We start from the raw sequence: 25,358 nt of genomic DNA on the forward strand, positions 1-25,358 counted from the left end.
GTTTTTCATGGTATTCCTTAATTTGATAAGTCAAGAATTAATCTATTATGAATCGGAATTTTATTTAACAGTTTGTCATTAGCCAATAAATTATTATATACACGAGATGAAATTTAAATACCGAATACTTGTTTACTATTTATTTATATGATATATATTGCTCTATAAATTATATTTTGAATAAATTTTATTATATACAAAATACCCAATAATGTATATTTAAATTGAATTAATTTATGAGATTTTAGTTATAAAAATATAAATTATAAAATATAGAAATATCTTTAAATTAAAAAATAATACAAATTATTTTAGTTTATTTATTTTGATACAAAATCATTAATATTTACATAAATATTTTTGTATTTATTAAAATTTTTTTATCTATTTTATAAAAGATTTTTTAAAATTTAATTTAAAAAAAATCAAAATAAAAATTAAAAAAAAAATAAATTAGTAACACAAAACACAAAACAAATTATATTAATTTAAAAAAAATGTTTAATTCTAAAAATTAAAAACACCCGAGAAGGCGCCAGCGCCCTTTCTTTTCAGGTGCTTCAAATTAAAAATTACATATAAGCTCCCTTTATCTTTTAACATAATCCTAAAATCATCTGCAGCCACTCTCATTCTTCTCTTCTCCCAAATTTGAACCCTAGCAGAGAGCATACTACCCTAGCCAGTAGCCACCGACGTGCCAGAAGCTCCTCATTGACCATGGCGGTTCATGGTAGTGGCCAACAGTCCCTCATTCATGGCGGCAACAAGCAACCCCAAGCCTTCTCCCCACACCACCATCTTTGATTTTTGCCCGGCTATCACTGTTTGTTACTTCCATCGTCAGACGTCTTCTCCGCCATCGTTAGTGATCTTTTCTACCATCTTCAGTCCTTTTCTCCACGGTTTGCAGGAAAGAAGCTCTCTCTTATTGACTCCGCCGCTGCCAGCGGCGCTCATTGTCACTCCAACGAACCCCACAACAGCTCTTAGGCTCTGCACCACCGTTTTCCACCGACTCTTCCACGATGTCGTTATTGCCGCCAACATTGCTTTCGGTAAATAAACCGTAGATCTAACAGAAACTGTGGTTCCCAAAGTTTCTACAAATTCAAGAAATTTTGATCAGTTTTATCGTTTATTTATTTATTTTTGGCGTCAAAGCTCACTCCCACTTCTTTTAAGTTGTTGCATTGTGGAAATTCAGATGTCAGTTTTGAGTTTGGGTTTCTATCCGTGAAAGTTTTTTGGGTTTAAAGTGATTGACAATGTTTAATATCAATTTGTATTGGATTTACCTTATGTTTAATAGTTCAAGGATTAATTAATAAATATCTGTATTTATGATCTTTGTATTTTAACTTTTCAGGATGTATATAAGAAATTTGCTTATGTTGATGTTTTTGCAATGAGTAAACAGATGATTGTTTTTGAGAAATTATTTATTTATTTGATTATTGAGTTTGTGCTAAATAGGGTTTATTGAAACTTCAACAACCTGGATAAGATTTTTTTTTTTTGAAATCAATGATTTTAGGAGTTCGATTGAAGATGGTTTGAAAGGGTAAAGTAGTAAGAGGTGAGCATTTACAAATTTTGATGTTTGGTGAAACAGGACCTACAGTTCTCTCATCATGGTCGCGCATGACCATTAATTGAAGCTCAAACACAACTAAAGCACAAGAAGGTAAACTGAAACTAGACCCCATTATGATTCATCAATATTATTAGATCAAAGCTTATAGTAGCAATTGCAACTATGTATCTTGTGCTTATTTTGATTGCATAAGAATTAGAAACCAAGTGTGAAGAATTTATTGTTCATTTGTCAAAGAAATTATAATGTATAAAGTTTAGGAACAATAAGATTATAGCTTTAGGTTTTATACTATAAATACAGTTTTTAAATTAGCTATTAAAAGATTGGAGGCATTGGAGGATGCCATTGAAAGCATCGAAATTGTCTTGACAACTTATTTAGGAGATTGGTAAAAAGTAAAAATCAAAGTGTCTCTTTTAAACATTATGACTCAATAAAGCCTACTTACTCATTCTTATCTCGCTAAATCCTACAAAAACATTCAAAATTTAAGAGATCTCTTGAGGGTTAAAAGAATTGATCTCTTTGATATGTGCATTTTTAATCAAGTTGGGTGTTGTTTGAAACAATGGCTTTGACATGTGTCATTCAATTTTAAGCATTAAAAATATATTCCTTCCAATTCTAAGTAGAGTAGCTTAAAGTGATAGAAACGAATGAACAAAGATTCCTGCTACTTGCTTTTATCTTATTTCTATATTAGATTAGAATATGGAATGATCAGCTTTTTTTAATCATGTGAAAAATCTGCAAACTAATTTAGCAAATAACTGGGAAGAATGACTGTATTGTGCTCATCTATGATGGAAACCTGGCGTAAACCCCTCTAAATTGCTACTACAAGTTACTTTTTTGAGTGATGATTTCTTTTGCTAAATTAAAATCATATCAACTTTCTCCAATGGTATGGTTGCTTGACTATCCTGCTCTTTCTTAAGTGCAAACTCGGGAAGAGACAATTTCATCCAAATTTTTGAAAGAAAGATGGAGGAAAAGCGCAAACAATTAAGACAAAATGGTAAGAATCTCATTGAGTCTTTTCTATAAACCAAGTGTAGCGATAACAGCCTACTTCTGATATATCTGACTGGTTCTCCGAGGATTTATCTGCTTTCTAATCTTGATACTAATCATCATTGTGCTTCCTTTTTTTTCTTGTGCTGTTCTAAGGTCGCGAGCTAACTGTTTCTTGGGCTCTTTGTGCTGTTTGTCTTGTTGGCCATCTCTCTCATTTCTTTGCAGCTAGGGCACTGTGGATTCATGCATTCATTTTGTTGGATTTCATGTGTCATTGTCTTTGTTTACATTGCTTGGTCCTGGTCGCCAGCTTATCTTAGATGGACTAAAAAGCCTTCTTAAAGGGAACACCTTAGTTGGTCTTGGGGCCTTGTCATCATTTACAGTCAGTTCATTTGCTACGCTGCTACCAAAATTGGTAAATGTTCATTTGAACTTTAGCACCAACCTGGAATTTTCATTTCATTTGTTCTCTAGCTATGTTTTGTTGCTCAGTTACACTTGTAAAAGTTAAAGAAAATGGAAAACTAAAATCCCATATTTTGCGGAGTGTCTTATTTTTTGTCATTTACTTATGACTTCTAAAGTTATGGCTAATTGATGCTTGATAAGACGAGTTTTCAACTAAAAATTGCACTATAGCCATCTTCATTTATTTATCATTTTATATATAAAGAAGACTATAAGATAGCAGCATTTGTTATCCAGATTCTAAAAATAGAAACTAGATAAAGTAATTAATATGCTATATCAATTCGGGTGATTTGGTTTAGTGTGATATTTTTCTATAAATCAAACCCGCCAATGTAGGATCCGGTTCGGACTGATTTATGTACACCCTATTTACCTTTACCTATAACAATGCATGTTTAATCTATATTCTCTATCTCCTTTACTTTATGGTGCTGGTTATAATTTTATTTTTCTTTTTGGTTTAGGATAAAGACTAAGAATGGGGTGTGTCTCTTAAGCGACATGCTCACTGTTGGTGTTATGCTTCTTGTCTGTTTTTATTTGGCATATTAATCCAAAGCCAAAAAGTATATTTGTTTCCTCAAATTATACATATATACATGTGATGGCAATCGATTTGAGTTTATATATCTTAAGTCTTAACTATATTATTTTCTAATGCAGGGTTGGAAAGCTTTCTTTGAGGAACCAATTATGCTGATTGCATTTGTCTTGTTAGGAAGGAATCTTGAGCAGAGAGCAATAATTAAAGCAACAAGTGATATGACAGGACTTCTTAGTTTACTACCATCAAAAGCCCGCCTTCTTGTTAATAATGAGAAAACAGAAGTTGACGAATTGAATTGTAGGCAAATTCTGGGTGAATCATTGAGCAACTTAAAAACCTGGAGAGTAAATTAGAGAAAGGAATTAGCAAGATTTGTTCCAAAAAGATATTTGAATTCTAGTTAGGATACATGACTTTTGAGTTAATTTATTGCTAAACATCTAAAGAACTTAACATTAAAAAAGGGGTTTAGTTTGGCTTATGGACAAAAGATTTCCCATTCTTTTATTGATCTGTGTTTGCTTTTTTGTAATTTGCAGATGAGGTAATTAGCACTCAATTGATGGTTTTTTGGTAAATTTACTAAAAATGGGTCAAGCATTTTTCTCTATATTTTAGCTTGAAACAGAGGTTGTTATTGGCTTATTTGCATTACATTTGCAGTGTGTAAATTAAATTATTAGTTTTGTTATAGAATTGTAATTTTTTTTAATTATAATTATAGCATGTAAATAATTCATGTAAATCAATAAAAAATCAATTCTTTATAAACTTTCTTATTTTCTCCATTTTTTTTAATTTGACAAAGAAATAGACCACGCTTTGAATGCGTGACAAAAGGTTCTAGCTGGTAAGCCACGCTTCAAAAGCGTGGTTGTATGTCTCCTATTGGCATGCTTTCCAAGCGTAGCCAAAACCAACTCAATTGGCATGTTTATTTCTAAAAGCGTGGCTATATGTCCACTTTTCGGCATGCTTTAAAAGTGTGCGAAAAGATATTGCTACACTTTTTTGCACGCTTTAAAAGTGTAGCAAAAGCCTCTTTTTGTAGTGCGAGATACCTATCGATTTGTTACTAGTTTAAAAGGAATTTGCGATGATATTTGAGATAGTATTGCAACTAATTGACTACATATTATTTCCTAGCAAATTAGCGATTACTCCATAACTGTACTTTCTCACTTAGAATAGTTTTGGTTGAGCGACAAAATTCCTACAAATCTGATTAAGGATTTTCAAAGATTAGCTATAGATTTGCTAGAAAATGTGACAGATTTGCGATCATATTAGCGGATAACTTGCGACAAATTAGGTTCGGAAAAATTCCTTGCTAATTAGCGTCAACTAAACATTCCATTTTGTCTACAAAGTTAGCTTGGATTTAGCGATGATTCTGCTGTAGTAGAGTTTGTCGCTAATTAGCGACTACCTTTTAGTCTATTTTTTTTCTATGGAATTAGCTTTTACTTTAGTGATGGATTTGCGATTATCTATTCGGTCGCTAAAATTTTTTCCGATGAATTAGCGACTATTGTGTTTTTCTCACTTATCTGCGACTTGTAATTAGCGAGGAAAGGATTGGTTGCTAGGCGGTAACTAATCCATCACAAATTATATTTTGCGTCAGATTAGCGATGATTTTACGACTATTTTTGTGGTAGCTAATCGGTCAAATTCTTGTAGTATATAATTATAAGAAAAAAAAATAAAAAAGACTTTTAATAAATAACGACTCAAACATTAATTTCACAATAAATTGAATCAAATAACATATATTTAAATTAATTAAATTAAATAATTGATATAACAAATTAACTATAATTGTTCGGCTAAATACAGAAACTTAAATAAATAAAAAATATCTAATGAATATATTAGGTAACAATTAAACCACTTTTAAAAATTATTAATCAAAATAAATAAAACGAAAAAATAAATACAAATTAAAATAAAATTAATTTATTTATTTTCAATCAAATCAAACAATTAATATAATTGATTAACTAAAATAATTAATTATGACTCAAAATATATAAGACAAAAAATTAATATAAATTAAAATAAAATAAAATTATTTATTTTAGTCAAATCAAATTATTAATATAATTAATTAATTATAGTTAATATGAACAAATAAAATATTAAATAATTTGATATTTATTTTAATTAAATCAAATTAATTAATTAATTAATGTATTTAAAAAAATTAAATAAAATAAACCAAAAAATACTTGTAAAAATATATAAATATTCTTTGAAAATTTCTTTAAATAAAAGTTTATTCTTCCGAAAAAAAAAAGATTAAAATGAAGAGACTTAAATTATTTGTAAAAATTGTATTCTTTAAATTATTTTTTTGATACATATACATCATTCTTTAAATTTATTATGTATACATATCAATCGAAGTAAAATATTAATCTAATTCCAATTAACCTTTATGAGGTGGTATACTCTGTTCATATCTGAAGAAGTTCTCCGGGTCAACTCTGGTTTTGACCTGCACCAGTCTATCAAAATTCTCTCTAAAAAACTTGGCTCCGTAAATTCGAGCGGCATCGACGTTGGTTGTTCCATTGCTTGGACAGGCTCCAATATCTCTATCCCTGTAGTTAAAGAAAGCCTCCCTTGGCGATTTGGAAACAAAAGGAGTCATAAACTTATATATGGACCTTAACAAATTCAAGTTATGATTAGCGACACGTTCCTCATCTTGTAACCAAGTTATGTAGTACGAAATCTTGAACAAGTTTCCTGCTCTATGAGGAAACGGAGTAGCGGAAGTTGGAATATCCCACATTCTTCCACCATAGGGGCTCCATTGCATAATAATTATCTCACTCTCGATGAGCTTGTTCCATATGGACTGCAACCCCTTTTTCGAAATAACGTTCTTCACATAATCTGACTTGCTCTTGGAATAAGACCAAGCAGGGTCTTTTGCTTCGAATAGCAACGCTTCTGCTGGGGTTCCGATTGGGTATTCTGAATAGAAAAGAGTGCTGTTCACCCAAGGCATTTCAACGCAATCACTTTCGGTTAATCCCAGTTCAGGAAAATTCTTTTTCATCAAACTCAAGAGTCTATCGGTTCGTCCCAAGAACTCGGCGATGAAGGTAACTTGAACCCTCTTGTGATGCACCTCGTGCTGGAGTCTGATGAAAAGATCCCTGTCGATCTTTGGTGCAACATGTTGCCACTTGTAAACAAGGTCCGTGACGCCTTGCTCCAAGGTCCTATTCACCTTGAACACCGTCACCAATGGAGGAACCTCCACCAGCTTCATCGTCCATGAGAGAATCACACCGAAACTGGCACCTCCACCTCCTCTAATGGCCCAGAACAGATCCTCCCCCATTGATTTTCTGTCAAGGATATTACCATTTACATCCACGATTTTTGCGTCGATGATGTTGTCCACGGAGAGACCATATTTTCTCATGAGGTTGCCGTAGCCACCGCCGCTGAAGTGACCGCCGGTGCCTACAGAAGGACAGACTCCGGCAGCGATGGCATGAACATTGCTGTTCCGTGCGACTTTATAATAAAGTTGGCCAAGTGTTGCACCAGCCTCAATCAAAGCGGTGCCGTTTTGGATGTTGACGTTAATAGATTTAAGAGTGTACATGTCGAGAAGAACGAAGGGAACATCTGATATAAAGGAGAAGCCTTCATAGTCATGGCCGCCGCTTCGGATTCTGAGCTGAAATTTGCTGGCTTTGGAGCATATAATGGCTGCCTGAACGTGAGATTCATGGAAAGGGGTTATGATGGCAATGGGTTCGGGTGTGTTTGGTCTATTGAACCTCTTGTTACGAATGTGGAGGTTGAGGATGTAAGAGAAGGATGAATTGTGCCTAGTGTAAAGTGCTCCGGTGACGCTAACAGGAGCTGATGGGTTTTTCCATCTGTTGTTTGAGAGACAAGCGTGAAAGTAAGCATCTGAATTTGCATGTGAAACAGGAGACTGAAGAAGAAGAATGATGAGTGCTAGCAGAGTTGAAAGGAGAGAAAATGGCGACGGTGATGATGATGTCGCCATTGGTGTTTGTTACTTGCTATGTTGTTAGCGTTGCATTCGGCATTTATAATGTAAGTGTTATTGCATTCAATTCTTAGATTCTTTGCTGGTCAATCAGTCATCGTAAAAATCTAGGCACATTTAAGAATTTTCCTTGAATGCATTATGTCTTTGACTCGCACAATAGGAATACGCAACAAATGGGTAGCTACAAAATTAAACTTAATACAAAATTCCGTTGGTCTTTAAAAAAGTTATTGGACCTAAATTTTTTCTAATTTTAATATTTAAAAAATATGTTAGGTGAATACTAAATAAGTTATTTTTTAGATAAAAAGTTAAAAACTAATAGAAAAGCTCTCCATACAAGCGCTAACGACTTGTATGCTTTACAAGTTACTTAACACCCTAAAATCTAAAACGCGCTCTAATGGCTACGTCGTATACACGTACTATATAACTACCAAATTTAAAAGATTTGTTTCTTTCTTCGTTTTCCTTATTTGCAGATTTGCTCGTTCTTCTTCTCGCGAAGCTTCCCCTGGTTTCTTCGATCGTTCTTTTCCCCTCTTTTCTCACTCGTTTCTTCTTCGTCATTTACGTTAGTTCCTCTCTCTGTAACTCCAGCTTCATTTTCTATTTGATTTTTTGTTTTCTGAAATCAAAGTTTGAACTCGTTTTGAAGATAATGGATGATTCAACCTCAGATTGTCAGCTGAATCCAAGCGAAGTGGATTATGAATTTGAATCTAACGAAGTTCCTGAGGTTTGATTTACATAGGATTACTATAAATTTTGTTGCAGTAATTTGTATAGCATTGTGTAGGTGAATAATTCGTGAACATTGACTGTCAAACTAACGCATGAAGATAAATCTGTTGATTGAATGTAATGTATTAGTTTTGATTAATTTTCTGGAATTTATAGCAGACGATCAGGTGTAGATCAGAATTTTTTTGGGTGTATTTTTGAGGGAAGTGTGGGTGTATTTACAGTTTACTGGTTTTTCTGTTATTTTAACTGAGTTGTTGTCGTTCGGGAGTATTATATCAGACACGATTGGGTGTGTTTCTAGTTTTTGACATGGTGTATTCTGCAGCCTGTGTATTTATAGTTTATGGCTTTTATTGTCATTTTAGTTGAGTTGTTGCGATTCGGGTGTATTATATCAGACATGATTGGGTGTATTTTTAGTTTTTGACATGGTGTATTCTGCAGCCTCTCTCTGTTGTTGATGACCTGTTTGTTCCCAAGGTTGGAATGACCTTTACCACCCTTGAAGATGCTGGAAAAGTTTACAAGAACTACGCCAAGGCTGCAGGGTTTTCTACAAGAGTTCAGAGCACAAATAGGAAGGGAAACGAGATTAAGAACCAATTGCTTACATGTAGCAGAGAGGGAAAATGAAAATCTAAAATATCTCAAACAGCACAGGAAACTAAGCATGTCCATTCGTCGTACAATAGAGAATAACGAGGAGGCTGGTATTAGACTAAGCAAAACTTACCAATCATTTGTTGCGGCTGTCGGGGGTCATCGCGAGTTAAATTTTATTGAAAAGGATGTGAGGAATTACATTACGAGAGAAGTGCGAGAAGCATGGGTGTGCTTAAAGACTCATTTGATAGGAATTGAAATGATTTTCTGCTGAATTTTGGTCTTGTGGACAACAAGTGGCTTTCAAGTAATGTTTGTTTAAAATCTGCAGCAGAGGTGTAAATTTAATTTTTTTCAGGTGTATTTATAGTCTGTGTTTGGGTGTATTCTGCAGATCTCTATGAAGACTGCCATATATGGGTTCCAATTTATCTGGATCACCACTTCTGGACAGGGATGAGAAGCACACAAAGGGGCGAGAACATGCATTCTTTTGGGTGTAAAAGCAATGTTCTTTTGGGTGTATTTCTGAATTTTCTTATATTTCACATTTTACATATATATACATATATATACTTCAGAATCTTGTTTTTATGTTATAAAATACTTTTTTTTTTTTTACAACGGTTTAAGGGTTTTAGGTATTAGGGTTTAAGGTTTTAGGGTTTACGGTTTAGGTTTTAGGGTTTAGGGGTTAGGGGTTAGGGTTTAAGTTTTAAGTGTTTAGGGTTCAGGATTTTAGGGATAAAGCATCAGGGGGATATATTTTTTGGTGTATATTCAACTTTCTTTGGGTGTAAAAAATGGCAGGTTATGGGTGTATATTTGGTTTGATGTTTTCCTTCATATTATAGTACCTGTAATTCATACATTTTGAATACAGTAGAGAGAGTTTAATTATTGAAAGGAATTTTACAATAAACTGGATTATAATTGGAAAATTTTTACAGCATGTGTTCAATTTGTTACAGGACTATATAACATTTACATTAATCAGTGTCAATATCCTTAGAATTTATCTGACAATTTGGTGATGCACCCTTAGCAGCGGGATGTGCATCAGGCCACCAAATCCCAAATCCCTAACAATTGTTTTCTTCTCCTCGCTCATGTTTCTGAATTTCTCACTTAACAAATGTGTTGCACACTTAAGGTCTTTGGTTTGCTGTAAACAAAGTAAAATTATAGTCAGATATATTTTTATTATATAAAACTGATTTCATCTAAGACATATATTTGTTCTTACATTTTTTTCAGCTTGGTTTCTGCCTGCCATTTTTTCTGAAATGAAAAATACACCCATATATATCAGTAAGATACACCCATAGATATGATTCAGATACACCTATAGATATAAGTCAGATACACCCATAGATATCAGTCAGATATCACTCAAATATGCATTAATATACAAGGTCAAGCAACATTACAAGGTCAAGCAATATACACCCATGGACAAGCAAATATTAGAATAGTTGCAACTGTTGACTATATTACAGCATATCAGTATAGAAATATACACCCAACAAATTATGCTATATACACCCAACAAAATACTCAATATACACCCACCAAATCACGCAATATACTCCCAAAAATCAGTTACCAGAAGAACTAGAACACCAAGAACAGTAACACCTAGAACAACTAAGAAGAACAGAATAACCTAGAAGCAAGAATAACAGTAAAACCTAGAACAAGTAGAACATTAAAAACTGTAAAATGAGACCTAGAATAAGAAGAACAGTAAAACCTAGAAGAACGTAAAAGAATAGTAAAACCTAGTTCTTCGTTTTCGAAATGTGGAAAATATACAATATGAGTAAAATAGTAACAGTAAGATATATCAGTAAGATATCAGTAAGATACACCCATATATATGAGTCAGATACACCCATTGATAACAGTAAGATACACCTATAGATATGATTCAGATACACCCATATATATCAGTCAGATACACCCATAGATATGATTCAGATACACCCATATATATCAGTCAGGTATCACTCAAACATGCATCAATATCAAGCAACATTACAAGGTCAAGCAATATACACCCATGGACAAGCAAATATAAGCAAGTGCTGACTATTATAGTATATCAGTTCAGAAATATACACCCAACATTTTATGCCATATACACCCAACAAATTACTCCATATACACCCACCAAACTACGGAATATACCCCCAAAAATCAGTTACTAGAAGAACTAGAACAACAAGAACAGTAACACCTACAAGAACAAAGAAGAACAGTGTAACATAGAAGCAAGAATAACAGTAAAACCTAGAACATTATAAACTGTAAAATGAGACGTAGAGCAAGAAGAACAGTAAAACGTACAACAACATAGAAGAATAGTAAAACCTAGTTCGAAATCTGGAAAATATACAGGAATGGTAATGTAACGTACCTTGAGTATTATAGCTTTGTTTTCTCTGGAGATTCTTGATCGAGAGTTTTATGATGTGTTGATGGAGTTTTCGAATGTTAGCGACGAGTTGTATATCTTGAGTTTCAAATGTTGCTCGAAAATGGAAGGGTTGCGTTTTTTCTAAATGGCTTTGAGAAGTGGAAGAAGTGGAAGAGTCTGCCATTAATAGGCGGTTTACGCGAAGAGAAGCGTAACCGTTTGAGTAGGAGCGCGTGAATGTTACGCTCCATTCAATATAATTAGTGCGCGTGTGGAATGTTTGTGGGCTGGGGCTTGTAACACTTGTAAAGCCTTATTGTTTGTATGTGTAGCAAGCCCGAAAAACTAATATGCAGTTTTTTCTAATATAAAATTATTAATTAAAAATTATTAAATAATTTAATATATTTGATTAAATTGTTATCTAATTATCTCAATTAATAATTTTATATAAAAAATAATTACATATAAATTTTTATTTTTTTTAACCAAATCTAAATAAGATTTTCATTATCTTATGTCTCTTATTTTTTTTATTTTTTTAATTAAAATATTTTGTTATTAATACTTAAACAACTGGATCAATTTAATTAAAATTAGTTACCAAAATAACTTGGTCATATAATATTATCTATTCAATTAAATTTATCTATTCAAAAGATATTTTAAATGGTCAATTCAAAAATTAATTTTTTATAATATGATAATATATAATTAGATATTTATGTAAATTTATTATATTTTTGTTAGTGTATGAAATTAAATTAAAAATAGATATCATAAAACATAAAAGCAATCATAATTTTTTTTAATTTGTAACGTTAACGTGTGGTCTTGTGGCACATATTAGTCAAATTCTAAAATTTAAAATTATAATATTAAAAAATAAAAAATTTTATTAAACTAAAAGCAACTCCAATATTAACTTACAATTCAATTTTATTTTAGGTCCAATAAAATACCACATTAATATTTATAGGATCATATGTTATAAATATTAATTTAAAATATTAATTTAAAACTAAATGTAAGATGTATCACTGCTTAGTTTTACTTCAATTTTAATTTTATATTATGTGTAATTATTTCATCAAAATAATTATACAAATAACAAAATTTTATTAATTTTTCATAAAGACCATATATATTCTGTCTAAACTTAAACTAATTTCATTTCATCTACACAAATTTCAATTATAAATTAGTTTTCTTGTAATTATAAAAAATAATAATCCAAAATTATTTCATTATAGATACGTTGTTCTAAGAATTATAATCAATTATATAATCAATTCTAAAAATAATATAATCAATTATATTATTTAGAGAATAAAAAAAATAAGTCTTTATAAAATTTTGATATTTTTAATTTTATAAATTAAATTAATTTTTTAAATATTATAAATTAATTAATTTTTGTTTATTTGTCATTTTATTAACAATTTTTATCGATCGATGATGTGAAATAAATATATTTATGAAGATCTATTAATTTAAATAGCTCATTTGCGATAATTGGGATAATAAAATTGGCGCTAAGCGGAAACAAATATGGCAGCGCGCTCTTTCGTTTCACTGACCGCCACAATATTTTTTATTTTGTAGTGGGATCAGACCGCCGCAAAATATCAACATAATTGTAATATCCAAAATCGTTGTAATAATTGCTGCTGAATTTCTTTTTGTAATGGTTTTAGTTAACCGTTGTAAAAAAATTACTGTTTTGTATCGAATTTCTTGTAATGTTTGTAATTTTGTATAGTATATGTGGGTGTGTGTATAACCATAAAAAGAAAATACAAAATTTCCCTAACAAAAATACAGTATAAAATTTAAGTGACTCCACATTTTGATGATCCAACTCACCGAATTAATGATTTTTGTGGATAAAGGATTAAAATGAAGAGACTTTAATTATTTGTAAAAACTTTATTCTTTGAATGATTTTTTTGATATATATACTATTGTTTAAATTTATTATGAATACAGGTGGAAACTCAACTTCATATAAAATTAATAATTTATAGTTGTTTGATAACAAATTTAATCAAATTTTATTTAACGACTATGAACACCTGAATTTCCCCTAATACATATTAATCCAAGTAAAATATCAATTCAAATTCAGTTAATATTTGTGAGGTGGTATACTCTGTTCATATCTAAAGAAGTTCTCAGGGTCAACTTTGGTTTTGACCTGCACCAGTTTATCAAAATTCTCTTTGAAAAACTTGGCTCCATAAATTCGAGCGGCGTCAACGTTGGTTGTTCCATTGCTTGGATTGGCTCCAATATCTCTGTCCCTGTAGTTAAGGTAAGCCTGTCTTGGCGATTTCGAAACAAAAGGAGTCATAATCTTATACATGGACCTTAAAATATTCAAGTTATGATTAATGGTATCTTCTCCATCTTGATACCAAGTTATCATGTACTGAATCTGGAACAAGTTCCCTGTTCTATGAGGAAACGGAGTAGCCGAAGCTGGAATGTCCCACATTCTTCCACCATAGGGGTTCCATTCCATGATCATTACCTCACTCTCGATGAACTTTTTCCATACAGATTGCAAACCCTCTTTTGAAATAACTTTCTGCACATAATCTGATTTGCCCTTAAAATAGGACTCAGCAGGTTTTGATGATTCGTATAACAACGCTTCTGCTACTGTTCCGATTGGGTACTCTGCAAAGAAGAGAGTGCTGTTGACCCAAGGCAATTCAAAGCAATCACTTTTGGTTAATCCCAGTTCTGGAAAACTTTTTTCCATCAAACTCAGAAGTCTATCGACTCGTCCCAAGAACTCGCAGACGAAGGAAACTCGAACCGTCTTCTGACGCACCTCGATCTGGAGTCTGATGAAAATATCCCTGTGGAGCTTCGGTGCAACATGTTGCCACTTGTAAACAAGGTCCGAGCCGCCTTGTTCCAAGGTCCTGTTCAACCTGAACACCGTCACCACTGGAGGTACTTCCACCAGCTTCATTGTCCACGAGAGAATCACGCCGAAACTGGCACCTCCACCTCCTCTTATGGCCCAGAACAGATCCTCCCCCATTGATTTTCTGTCAAGGATATGACCATTTACATCCACGATTTTTGCATCAATTATATTGTCTACGGCGAGACCGTATTTTCTCATGAGGTTGCCATAGCCACCGCCGCCGAAGTGGCCGCCGGTGCCGACGGACGGACAGATTCCGCCAGGAACGCCGTGAACGTGGCTGTTCTGCGCGACTTTGTAATAAAGCTGGCCAAGTGATGCGCCGGCCTCAACCAAAGCGGTGGCATTTTGAATGTTGACGTGAATGGATTTAAAAGTGTACATGTCGAGAAGAACGAAGGGAACATCTGATACGTAGGAGTAGCCTTCGTAGTCATGGCCGCCGCTTCGGATTCTGAGTTGAAAGTTGCTGGCTTTGGAGCATACAACCGCCGCCTGAATGTGCGATTCGTGAAAAGGGGTTATGATGGCGATGGGTTTGGGCGTGTATGGTCTGTTGAACCTCTTGTTGCGGGTGTGGAGGCTGAGGATGTCGGAAAAGGATGAGTTGTCTCTGGTGTATAGCGCTCCGGTCACGCTAACAGGAGCTGATGGGTTTTTCCATCGCTTGTTTGAGAGACAAGTGTGAAAGTAAGCATCTGGGTTTGCATGTAAAACGTTAGATTGAAGAAGAAGAACAATGGTGGGTGCTAGCAGAGTTGAAAGGAGAAGAAACGACAACGATGATGATGATGTCACCATTGTTGTTATGAAATGAAAGTGGTGTTTGTTACTTGCTGCATTGTTAGCGTTGCATTCAGTATATATAACAGAGAAAATAAATTTAAAAATGTTAAGGGTATATTAAAATTTTTATTAATATAAAATATATTAGTAAATAATTTTAATGATTGATTAATGTTATTGTTGTTAATTGTTTAGATTCTTTGGTGGTCAATTAGTCATGGAAAAAGTCTTGTCACATTTAAAAATTGTCCTTTCATGCATTATGTCTTTTGACTCAGGAATACATAACGAATGGATAGCTTCTGTAAAAAAAAAAATGAATGGATAGCTTGAAAATTAAATTTGTTACAAAAATCAGTTGGTCTTGGATCCAACAGATAAAAAAGTTTAATTTTAATATTTTAAAGAGAGTCACTTAGATAAAGATGTCAAAAATGTCTTTTTTTTAAAACATAAAATTTAATACATATAATCAATTAAATTATATTATTTTTATTAAAATTAGATTGGACAAATCAGTTTAGTAAAAAAAATTAATAAATCAAATTTTAAACCGATATAAATTGATATTTTTTATAAAAAATTACTACAATATCCTTATTATAAAACACAACTAAAATATCCCTATTTTATATAATATTAATTTTTAAATTTTTAAATTCTAACCCTATAAAGACACGACAGAGAAGAAAATGACTAGAATTTAGGATTCTCAAAATTAATATATAATAAAAGTATTTTAATCATTTTATATAATAGGGGTATTGTAGTCATTTTTTATAAAAAATAATATTAATTTAGACCGATTCAAAATTTAATTCACTATTTTTCGGTCAAATTAATTTGTCTAACCTAATTTTGACAAAAATAATACAGTTTAAGTGATTATATATATTAAATTTTAATTATTAAAAAATATCTTTAAAAAAAGACGTTTTATGCGTCTTTATGGGAGCATCCCCCTATTTTAAATATGTAAAGTTTATAAGTTATTCAACTAAATTTATCTATTCAATGACATTTCAAATAGTAAATTTAAAAAATATTTTTTTAATATGATAATATATAATTAAATATTTATATAACATAATTTATATTATTTCTATTAGTGTTTGGAAAGTAAATTAAAAAAATAAATGTTATAAAAACATAAAAATAATCATAAATATTTTTTTAATTTGTAACATTAACATCTGTATTCAGGATATATATTAGTCAAATCTTAAAATTTAAAATTTTATATTAGTATTTTGTAGGATTATATATCATAAATAATAATTTAAAATTAAATGTGATATTTATTATTTTAATGCTTATTGATAATTCAATTTAAATTTTGTATCATTTATAATTATTCTATTAAAATAATTATACAAGTGACAAAATTTTATTAATTTTTTATTTAAATAATACTTTATGCCTCAAGTGGCCGATTTCGTTTATCTATCCTTCAATACAAATTTTAATTACAAATTAATTTACTTTTGATAAATATAAAGAATATTCTAAAAGTATTTTATTAGAATTTTTTAAGAATTATAATTAATGTTAAAAAATTATTTTATTCAATATTTATTAATTATTATTTAATATTTATTAATTATTATAATAATTAATAAACACTAAATGAAATAAATTTTTATTATTTTTGACTAATTTTTTTTATCAAACATTTTCGTTTATAGCGTTGTAGGTTTGTCTACAACTGTTCATAATCGTTCTCCACGTGTGTGTTTGGATTCACGTTTGGACAAATTGGAATTTGAATGGAAGTAATTTTGTAAAATTGATTTTGGGTAGAAGTGAATTTGTGCCAACATGATTTATGTTTGGCAATTTTTACTAAAATTGATTTTGATAATATAAATATTGTTTGGATAATATTAGTTAAAATCACTTCTAGATAAATAATTAATTAATTATTAAAAAATATAATATTAAATTATAATATTATTTTTTTAAATACATTTAATCTTTTTTATATTTTTAGTATTTTTTATATAATATTTTTTTATAATACTTTATTTTAATATATTATAATTTTTTATTATTATAATAAAAATATTTATTTATGAAATTAAAAATAACATAAAAATTGACAACTTTTTAAGTATTTTTTATAGTAAAAATTAATATTTATTTATTAAATTAAAAATAATATATAAAATAACATATTTTAATATTTTTAATAATTTTATTTTTATTATTATTTTAGGTTTTAATTTTTTACAAGTTATATTTTTATTATTATTTATAATTAATTTTTTATTTAATTTATCATTTCTAATAAGAACAATAATACATATTATAAAAAATTAAAATAGTAAATAGTGCACAAAAATTAGAATAATTATTTTAATATTCTCAGTATTTATTTTAGAAAAATTATGAAAAAATCAATAATAACTAACAACAGCGTTGAGTAAACGTAGAAACTATAATTTCTTACTTCTAGTAAACGAGCTTTTGAAGTGCAGAATTACGTTAGCGTTCAAAGAAAAAAAAGTTGCCAAACAACGTTCAAAGCACTGAAACGCACTTTTATCCTCTTCCAACGTGTTTCACAAACACACCTACGTCGTCAAAGTTTCTTTCAATTCCATTAAATTTGGTATTGGCGTGGTTTTATATATACATTAAATTCGTGTTTCAAAGGAAATAAGAAATACAGATACTTCATATAAGTTCATATGTTTCTTCTTCTTAAGCTATTTTAATAGTTACTTTAAAGAGTAAATAATCATTTTTAATCATAAAAAATATAAATACTTACAAATTTATTCATAAAAAAACAAAATTAACACTGTAATTACAAAAGATAGATTCCAATAGATAAAACTTAAAAAACTATTCAAAATTTCAAAATTACCTCCTTTTTTATCAAATTCATTTTCACAACCTCTCTTCCTCTTCCTCTCCCCTCTTCCTTTTCCATCACCTCCACCACCGCACTCAACTTCAACTTGATAAATCCACCTTCATCATCCTACATCAACTCACCCACCAGAAATTTTTCCTTCTAAAATTTGCGATGATTCATATCTATTGTACCTATCCCCAATCCCTTTCAATCGATACGAAAAATTGAAGACCCGGTTAGGTTTTCCTTTGCCGGACCGAACCTAGTAGCTAACAAAGCGCATTGCATTAGATTTGACGCTGTCGTGGACAAGATTAGCCACGGGGATGCGACATTCGCCAATGAGCTTGTTGACGAGGAGAGTACCGTCATGGCGGAAATCGAACCGGAAGAAGAGGCCCTCGGAACCTTCTAGAAGCGAGGGTGTGATTCACGTGAGGTCAAAGATCACGTCGTGGTGCCACTCCGGTTTAGCTCCGTCGCCATCGGCTTCTCTGTCGGTTCTGGTCCGCTGCTATTGACTCTGGTATGGTGAAGAGAGATCCATTGATGGTGTTGTTGTTGATCTGCTTCTAGCCATAGTTGAAAGTCAGAGAGATGTGCTTTTGACTTGTTGAGAAGCAGTGATGGTAAAGGTGATGGTGATGAGTTGATTTCACCGCCAACTTTGATGTCGAAACTCTTCCTTTTATCAGGCTTCTTTGAACTATAATTGTTGTTCCAAATGGAATCGTTCAAAGACAGGTTCGCCAGATTCAAAGCTAAAGCTTACACATGAAGTTGGTCACTGAATTACCAAAATGACGATGCTTGATTTTTCTCCATATTCACAATCTTAACACAGATTCCTTCAAATCTGAATGCACTTTTGAGTATATGTTAGCAATGAATATATAGATAAATAAATTATTACTACTATGCAAAGACAAAGAGAGAAAAAGAAAAAAAAAGTAGCATTTTATGTGCAGAGAGATCTACAGGACAATAATGAATTGGATTGAATTTGGTAAAAAAAGAGTAAATTTGAAATTCTGAATAGTTTTTTAAGTTTTAGTTAATTTTATTTATTGGAGTCATCTTTTGTAGTTACAGCATTAGTTTTATTTTTTTATTTTTTTATGGGTAGATTTATTGGCGTTTATATCTTTCGTGATTAAAAATAGTTATTTATTCTTACTTTAAACTATTTTTTTGCATTTTGTCCTCATCTATCTAAGTCAATATACAAATCATTGTTATCGGACTATAAAGTTTATAATAAAAAATCTATCTTTTGTACAAAAAAGATAATAAACAACTATTAAATTTATGCTCTAAAGAATTTAAATTTGAGTTAGAAATGTCATTAAAGTAATAAATTTCATACTTATTTTCATAAATTAAAGAATAATTTAATCAGGGGCTAAACTAAAATAAACTTTAAAGAAGAACAAAAATTAATTTTATAATATAAATTGAAAAGACTAAATTAAATATTTTAGGAGACTAAATTAAATTTTTTATCTAATTAATAAGAAAAAATTGAGATTTAGGAAGGGTTATTGTCCCCTTTCCTTATAAGAGACTTCACCTCTAAATTTAATTGGTATAATATTTTAATTATTTTTTAAATTACATATTATATATATAAATATAGTTAATTATTTTATATTGTATAATTATTTATTATTTTTGTTCTGAACAATTTTAAATTTTAACTCTTATATCATCTTAGAAGGCTAAATTTTAATTTATGTTAATTTTTTTAATATCAAAAGTCTCGATAATGATTCTTTAGGTACTAACGAGTCAAAGAATAATTTTTAAAAATCTGTTATTATTTCGTTTTAAATTCCTAAGTTTATAAGAATATAAATTTTTTAAAATTTAAACTAAAACACAAAAATTGAGTTTTTATTCTTATTCGTTTTGTTTTTTTTTTATATTTTATTTGAAACCAACTAGGAAATAATCCTAATTGACATTTTTTCAATGTTAACTTTAAAATATATATAATTTAAAAATAAAAAATATCTGTATAAATAATAAATCAAATCAATTAGATTCGATTTACATATATATGTTGTAGGAATAGTAAATTGAATCAACTAGATTCGATTTAATATTGATATAACATATATAGTAAATCAAATCAAGTTGGTTCAATTTACCGTGTGCTTTTATTATAGTGTAAATCAAATCCACATTAAAAATATATAAATCAAATTTAATTATTTTGATTTATATAAATTTATTGGTGTAATTTTGATCCTCAAATAAATTTGTTTGTGTAAAATGAACCAATATAATATGAGTATAATTAACATGTGTATTAAAAGGAACATATTAAAATTATTATTAATGAAATATTTTAATTTATTTTAAATAAATATAAAATAAATGTATTTATAATTTACTTTATATTTTTAATAAGAAATTTTAATTTAACATATATTTTTAGTACATATGATAACAAAACTTCATTTTAAAAAAAATTAGTAATAGGTAACGAATGAATATCTTAAAATTTAAATAATTGTCTTTTATGTCATCATCAATTCCATTAAATTTGGTCTTCGCGTGATTTTATATATACATTAAATTTGTGTTTTAAATTAGATAAAAATTTAAATGTAGTTAATTTTATGTAAAGTTAATAATTAAAAGCTGTTAAATAATTTAATTCGTTTGATTAAATTTTTATTTAATAATTTTTAATTACTAACTTTATATAAAATTGACTGCATATTATTAATTTTATATAAAATTGACTGCATTTAAATTTCTGCCTTCAAATTAAAGTAAACAAAAAACAATACTCCATATGTTTCTTTTCTTCTTCTTATAGTCTATATCAATAGTTACTTTAAACAATTTTCTTGCATTTCGTCCTCATCTATCTAAATCAATATATATAAATCATTATTGTTTATCGGTCTATATAGTTTACAATAAAAAATATATCTTTAATACAAAAGAAATAATAAAAAGCCATTCGATTTCTTGTTATAATTGTTAATATATAAAAGTATATATAATACTTTTTTTTTTGTTAAGTTTACAATAGAAATAGAAAATAGTCAAAATACCAAATCCTTTGACCGTTCTTTTTATTTTAACCATAACAAATATTAACTCAATAAAATAAAAAATAAATAAATAAATTTCTAATTTTTTAATTTAAAAATACATAAATTTTTAATTAATTAAAAATATAAATTTTTTTTTATTTTTTAAATATGAGACATTTAAATTTTTACGTTCAAAATAAATAAAGAGAAATCGATCTTCAAAAAAACTTAAATATTTCACATTTTAAAAATAACGTATATTTTTATATTTTTAATTAATAAAAAATTTATTTATCTGAGATAAAAAAATTAGAACCTGTTTTTCTTTTATTCTAAAATAAAATAAAAAAGTGAAACGTTCAACTTCAACCACACAATAGTGTAAAGGTCAGAGATCACTGAGAAGAGAGCGGTTGTATCTCATTAATTTGGTAGAAATATTTGATAATAAAAAAATTAACTAAAAATAATTAAAATTTATTTATTTAATATTTATTAATTACTATTATTAAAAATAATAAATATTAAATAAGATAAATTTAGATTTTTTTCTAAAAAATAATATAAATACTAGATATACAGTTTTTAATTGCTTTTTTGAGACGAATTTTTAGTAAGTAATAATTATACAAATCTTTCTGTGAATTTCAGAAAGTATCATTAATTAGCGTCTTTTGACAATCCAAAATTCCAAACAAACACTACATAATATTTTTCTTGTCTAAAATATTAAATGCCTTAAATGGATTGAAAAAAAAGTTTCAAAATCTTATATAACTAGTATTTTTAACCGTAATACTATTACGAGAAGGTGAACGAGAATATAAATCTTTTAAAATTACATCGATCTTGATATTATAGATTATGACATAAAATTTATAGCATTAAACTACACTTATAAAATGGTCGTAAGGAATAAAAATCTCCGTCGACTAAGAAGACCAGGGTCTCTGTAAATAAAAATAAAATTAAATAATAAGTTTCTTAATTATTATTTTCATATGAAAGAGTTTAGTTTTTTACTAATAATTAATTTTAATATTTGTTATCTAAAATTTCAAAAGATTTAACGTGTATACTTTTATATTTATTTAGGTGTTAAGTTTGTTGTACAAAAAAAAATAATTAATTTTTATGCTTGCTATTTAAAAATAATATTTTTTCTATATATATAAAAATATAATTAGATATTAGCATAAAAAAATTATATTGATAGTTATAACGTTAACTCAAATTTATTTATGTTTTAAAACAATTGAATCTTGATTCTAACTTTTAATCACAACATTAGTATTTTTTCTAAATTATATATAATAAATATTTGAAAAAAAAGTAAAACTATAGATTAGAAAGATAAGCAGAAAAAATTTAAAATTAAATAAAATAATATGCATATAATAATATTTTTATTTAAATTATATTATATTGTTAATTTTATTTTTTATAGAACAGAAGATAGAAAAAAATAGAGAGAGAAAGATAAAAAAGAAGAATGAGAGAGGGAGTTTATTATTTGTGGAAGTTAAGAAAAAAATTATTTTAATTATAATAAAAAATTATCTGGTGACACATTTTGATTTATCAAATTATTAATATAAAATATGAATTATAAATTATATATATAGAGTGAGAAGGAGAGAGAGAAATAGAAAAAAATAGGGAGGTAGATAAGAGAATATAAGAAAAATGTTTGCTAATTTGTTAGGAAAATATTTTCTCTAAATTTTAATAAGAGAGTGTCGTGTGACACATTTTAGTTTTAAATTAGTTAGTAATATATAAATATAATATAGTTATATTTTAATTTTAATTTAATTTAATTTGAATGAAATTAGAGAATGTCATGTATATTTTGATTGTCAAATTTGTAAGAGAAAGTATAGGGAGCCAATAGAATATTTGTACAATATGTACAATAGGGGTTTAGGGATGTTCGATTCAGTATTAAAGATATAACCATTAGTGTTACCTTTTTCTATCAGCTTAAACTTTTGGGATGAATAGTTTCATGACATGGAAAATGACATGTGACAAATTTTGGTTGTAAAATTAGTAATATATAATAGAATAATAATAGATATAATAGATGAGCACTATATATTTATGTATATTTTTTGTGTTTTGTGTATGTTATATCGAAATAATTGATCAACAGAATAATAAAAAATTCCCCATCATAATAATCGAAATTTTTATAAAAAAAAAAAATCGGCAACCATTGTAATTTTATAATTCTATTCATATCAGAATTATAAATATAAATTTAATTATCATCACTTTTAATATATTTCTACTTTTTCAAGAAAGATCATGATGGAAAAAATTTATTATATCCATGACTAGAAAAGCAAATGACTTGAGGCAGGCCCTGTTGATCAATGGAGCAGCGGTGGTATACTCTGTTCATGTCTGAAGAAGTTCTCAGGATCAACCTTGGATTTAACGTAGACTAATCTTTCCAAATTATCTCGAAAATATTTTCTTCCATAAATTTGAGCAATGTCCATTCTTGTTACATTACTGGGATTATTGGCACCAATATTAAGATCCCTATAATTAAGAAATGCCTCCCTTGGAGAATGCGAAACATATGGTGTCATATATTCATAGAAAGATCTTGAAATGTTCAAGTAAACATTAGTTGCGTCAATCCCATCTTCACCCCAAGATGTCAAGTACTCAATCAAGAACAAGTTCCCTGATCTGTGAGGAAATGGTGTTTGTGTTGGTGGAATCTCGTACATTTTTCCACCGTAGGGATTCCATTCCATCTTCACATGCTCAACTTTTATCATGAGATTCCATATAGATTCCAAGGATTCCTTTGGAATTGGCTGCTTCACATAATCAGACATTGTTTTGAAGTAGCCTGGTGTAGGCCCTCTTGGAGCATTCACCAAAGCTTCAATTGGGGTTCCAATTGGAGAATTAAACCAATAAAGAGTTGAATTGATCCATGGCATTTCATTGCAATCACTATGGACCAAACCCAATTCAGGGAAACTCTGATTCAACAAACGGATTAGTGGTTCAGTTTGTCCCAAGAACATGCCAACGAATGTAACCTCAACAGTCTTTGAATTTGTTCTGTTCACAACCTCAAACATTGCTCTTACGAATAGATCTTCATGAAGCTTTGATGAAATCACTTGCCATTTGTAAACAACATCCGTTGCACCGTTTTGTATATCCCTTTTCACTCTGAAGACAGTGACTTTCGGAGTCACAGGAACCAACCTGATCTGCCAAGAGAGGATAACGCCGAAACTGCCGCCGCCGCCTCCTCTTATAGCCCAAAACAGATCCTCCCCCATTGATTTTCTGTCAAGGATTCTACCATTGACATCAACAAGCTTTGCATCGATGATGTTATCGACAGATAGGCCATGTTTTCGCATCAAGTTTCCGTAGCCGCCGCCACTGAAATGTCCACCGGCTCCGACTGTGGGGCACACACCGGCAGGGAAACCATGAAGATTGCTGTGTTTGGCAATGTTATAGTAAACTGCACCAAGGGTTGCACCGGATTGAACCCATGCAGTTTGGGTTCCAATGTCCACAAGAACTGAATCAAACGCGAACATGTCAAGAATGAGAAAGGGCACGTCGGAGACATAGGAAAGGCCTTCGGTGTCGTGGCCACCGCTTCGGATTCTGATCTGAATGCCATGAAGCTTGGCGCATAGGATTGTGCCTTGGACGTGAGACTCGTCACGTGCTACTAAAATGGCGAGAGGTTTTGGTGCAGTTGCTGCAGTGAATCTGTGGTTGTGTGTTTGAGTATTCAAGATGGTTAAGAATGCAATGTTGTTTGGAGTGTAGATATTGTTGAGTGCAGAATTTGAATGGTTTGAAAGGCATTGGAGGAAATTTTGAAGGGGAGATGATGATGGTTTAGCGTCTAATGAAGAAGCCGGTTGAAGAATAAGAAACGTGACAAGAGTTGAAAGTAGAATAAAAAATGGCGCCATTGTTGCCTCTGCATTGGAAATTTCATTTCATCATGAATTTATAGGTGGCCGCTTGGCCGGTATTGTAACTAAAGGTCTATCTAAACCATTGTATTCTCAGTCTCTATAACTTAACCAAAATCATGTATTACAATATACAATATAATATAACATCAAGTAATATCTAATATCAAAATATTTGATAACAAAAAAAATAAAATACAACCAAAAATATCTTATTTAATATTTATTAATTATTACTAAAATTATTATTAAATTATAAAATAAAATAAAATTGAATTTTTTTACTTTTCTA

General features: G+C 29.5%; 3 protein-coding genes and 1 long non-coding RNA gene across 8 annotated transcripts; 1 reads left to right on the plus strand and 3 right to left on the minus strand.

The window, feature by feature from the left end:
• The first annotated feature begins 627 nt into the window (after positions 1–627).
• Positions 628–4,265, plus strand: LOC130969919 (uncharacterized). Of its 5 annotated transcripts, none has more exons than XR_009081956.1 (5): positions 628–1,058; positions 1,538–1,687; positions 2,539–2,618; positions 2,843–3,035; positions 3,755–4,265. It is a non-coding gene; the product is annotated as an uncharacterized LOC130969919 (long non-coding RNA). The 5 variants fall into 5 exon arrangements; XR_009081955.1 differs by having other exon boundaries at positions 1,616–1,687; XR_009081954.1 differs by having other exon boundaries at positions 1,538–2,618.
• Positions 4,266–6,069: 1,804 nt separating this feature from the next.
• LOC130966956 (berberine bridge enzyme-like 17) lies at positions 6,070–7,680 on the minus strand. The gene has a single exon (XM_057891777.1). It carries the CDS (start codon positions 7,678–7,680, stop codon positions 6,070–6,072), a length of 1,611 nt encoding a protein of 536 aa, XP_057747760.1.
• A 5,903-nt stretch (positions 7,681–13,583) lies between these two features.
• Positions 13,584–15,197, minus strand: LOC130966957 (berberine bridge enzyme-like 17). The gene has a single exon (XM_057891778.1). It carries the CDS (start codon positions 15,195–15,197, stop codon positions 13,584–13,586), a length of 1,614 nt encoding a protein of 537 aa, XP_057747761.1.
• Positions 15,198–23,453: 8,256 nt separating this feature from the next.
• Positions 23,454–25,063, minus strand: LOC130966958 (berberine bridge enzyme-like 4). The gene has a single exon (XM_057891779.1). It carries the CDS (start codon positions 25,061–25,063, stop codon positions 23,468–23,470), a length of 1,596 nt encoding a protein of 531 aa, XP_057747762.1. The 3' UTR covers positions 23,454–23,467.
• Positions 25,064–25,358: the final 295 nt, after the last annotated feature.

This window comes from Arachis stenosperma, chromosome 3 (genome assembly GCF_014773155.1).
Source record: "Arachis stenosperma cultivar V10309 chromosome 3, arast.V10309.gnm1.PFL2, whole genome shotgun sequence".
NCBI classification, from domain to species: Eukaryota; Viridiplantae; Streptophyta; class Magnoliopsida; order Fabales; family Fabaceae; genus Arachis; species Arachis stenosperma.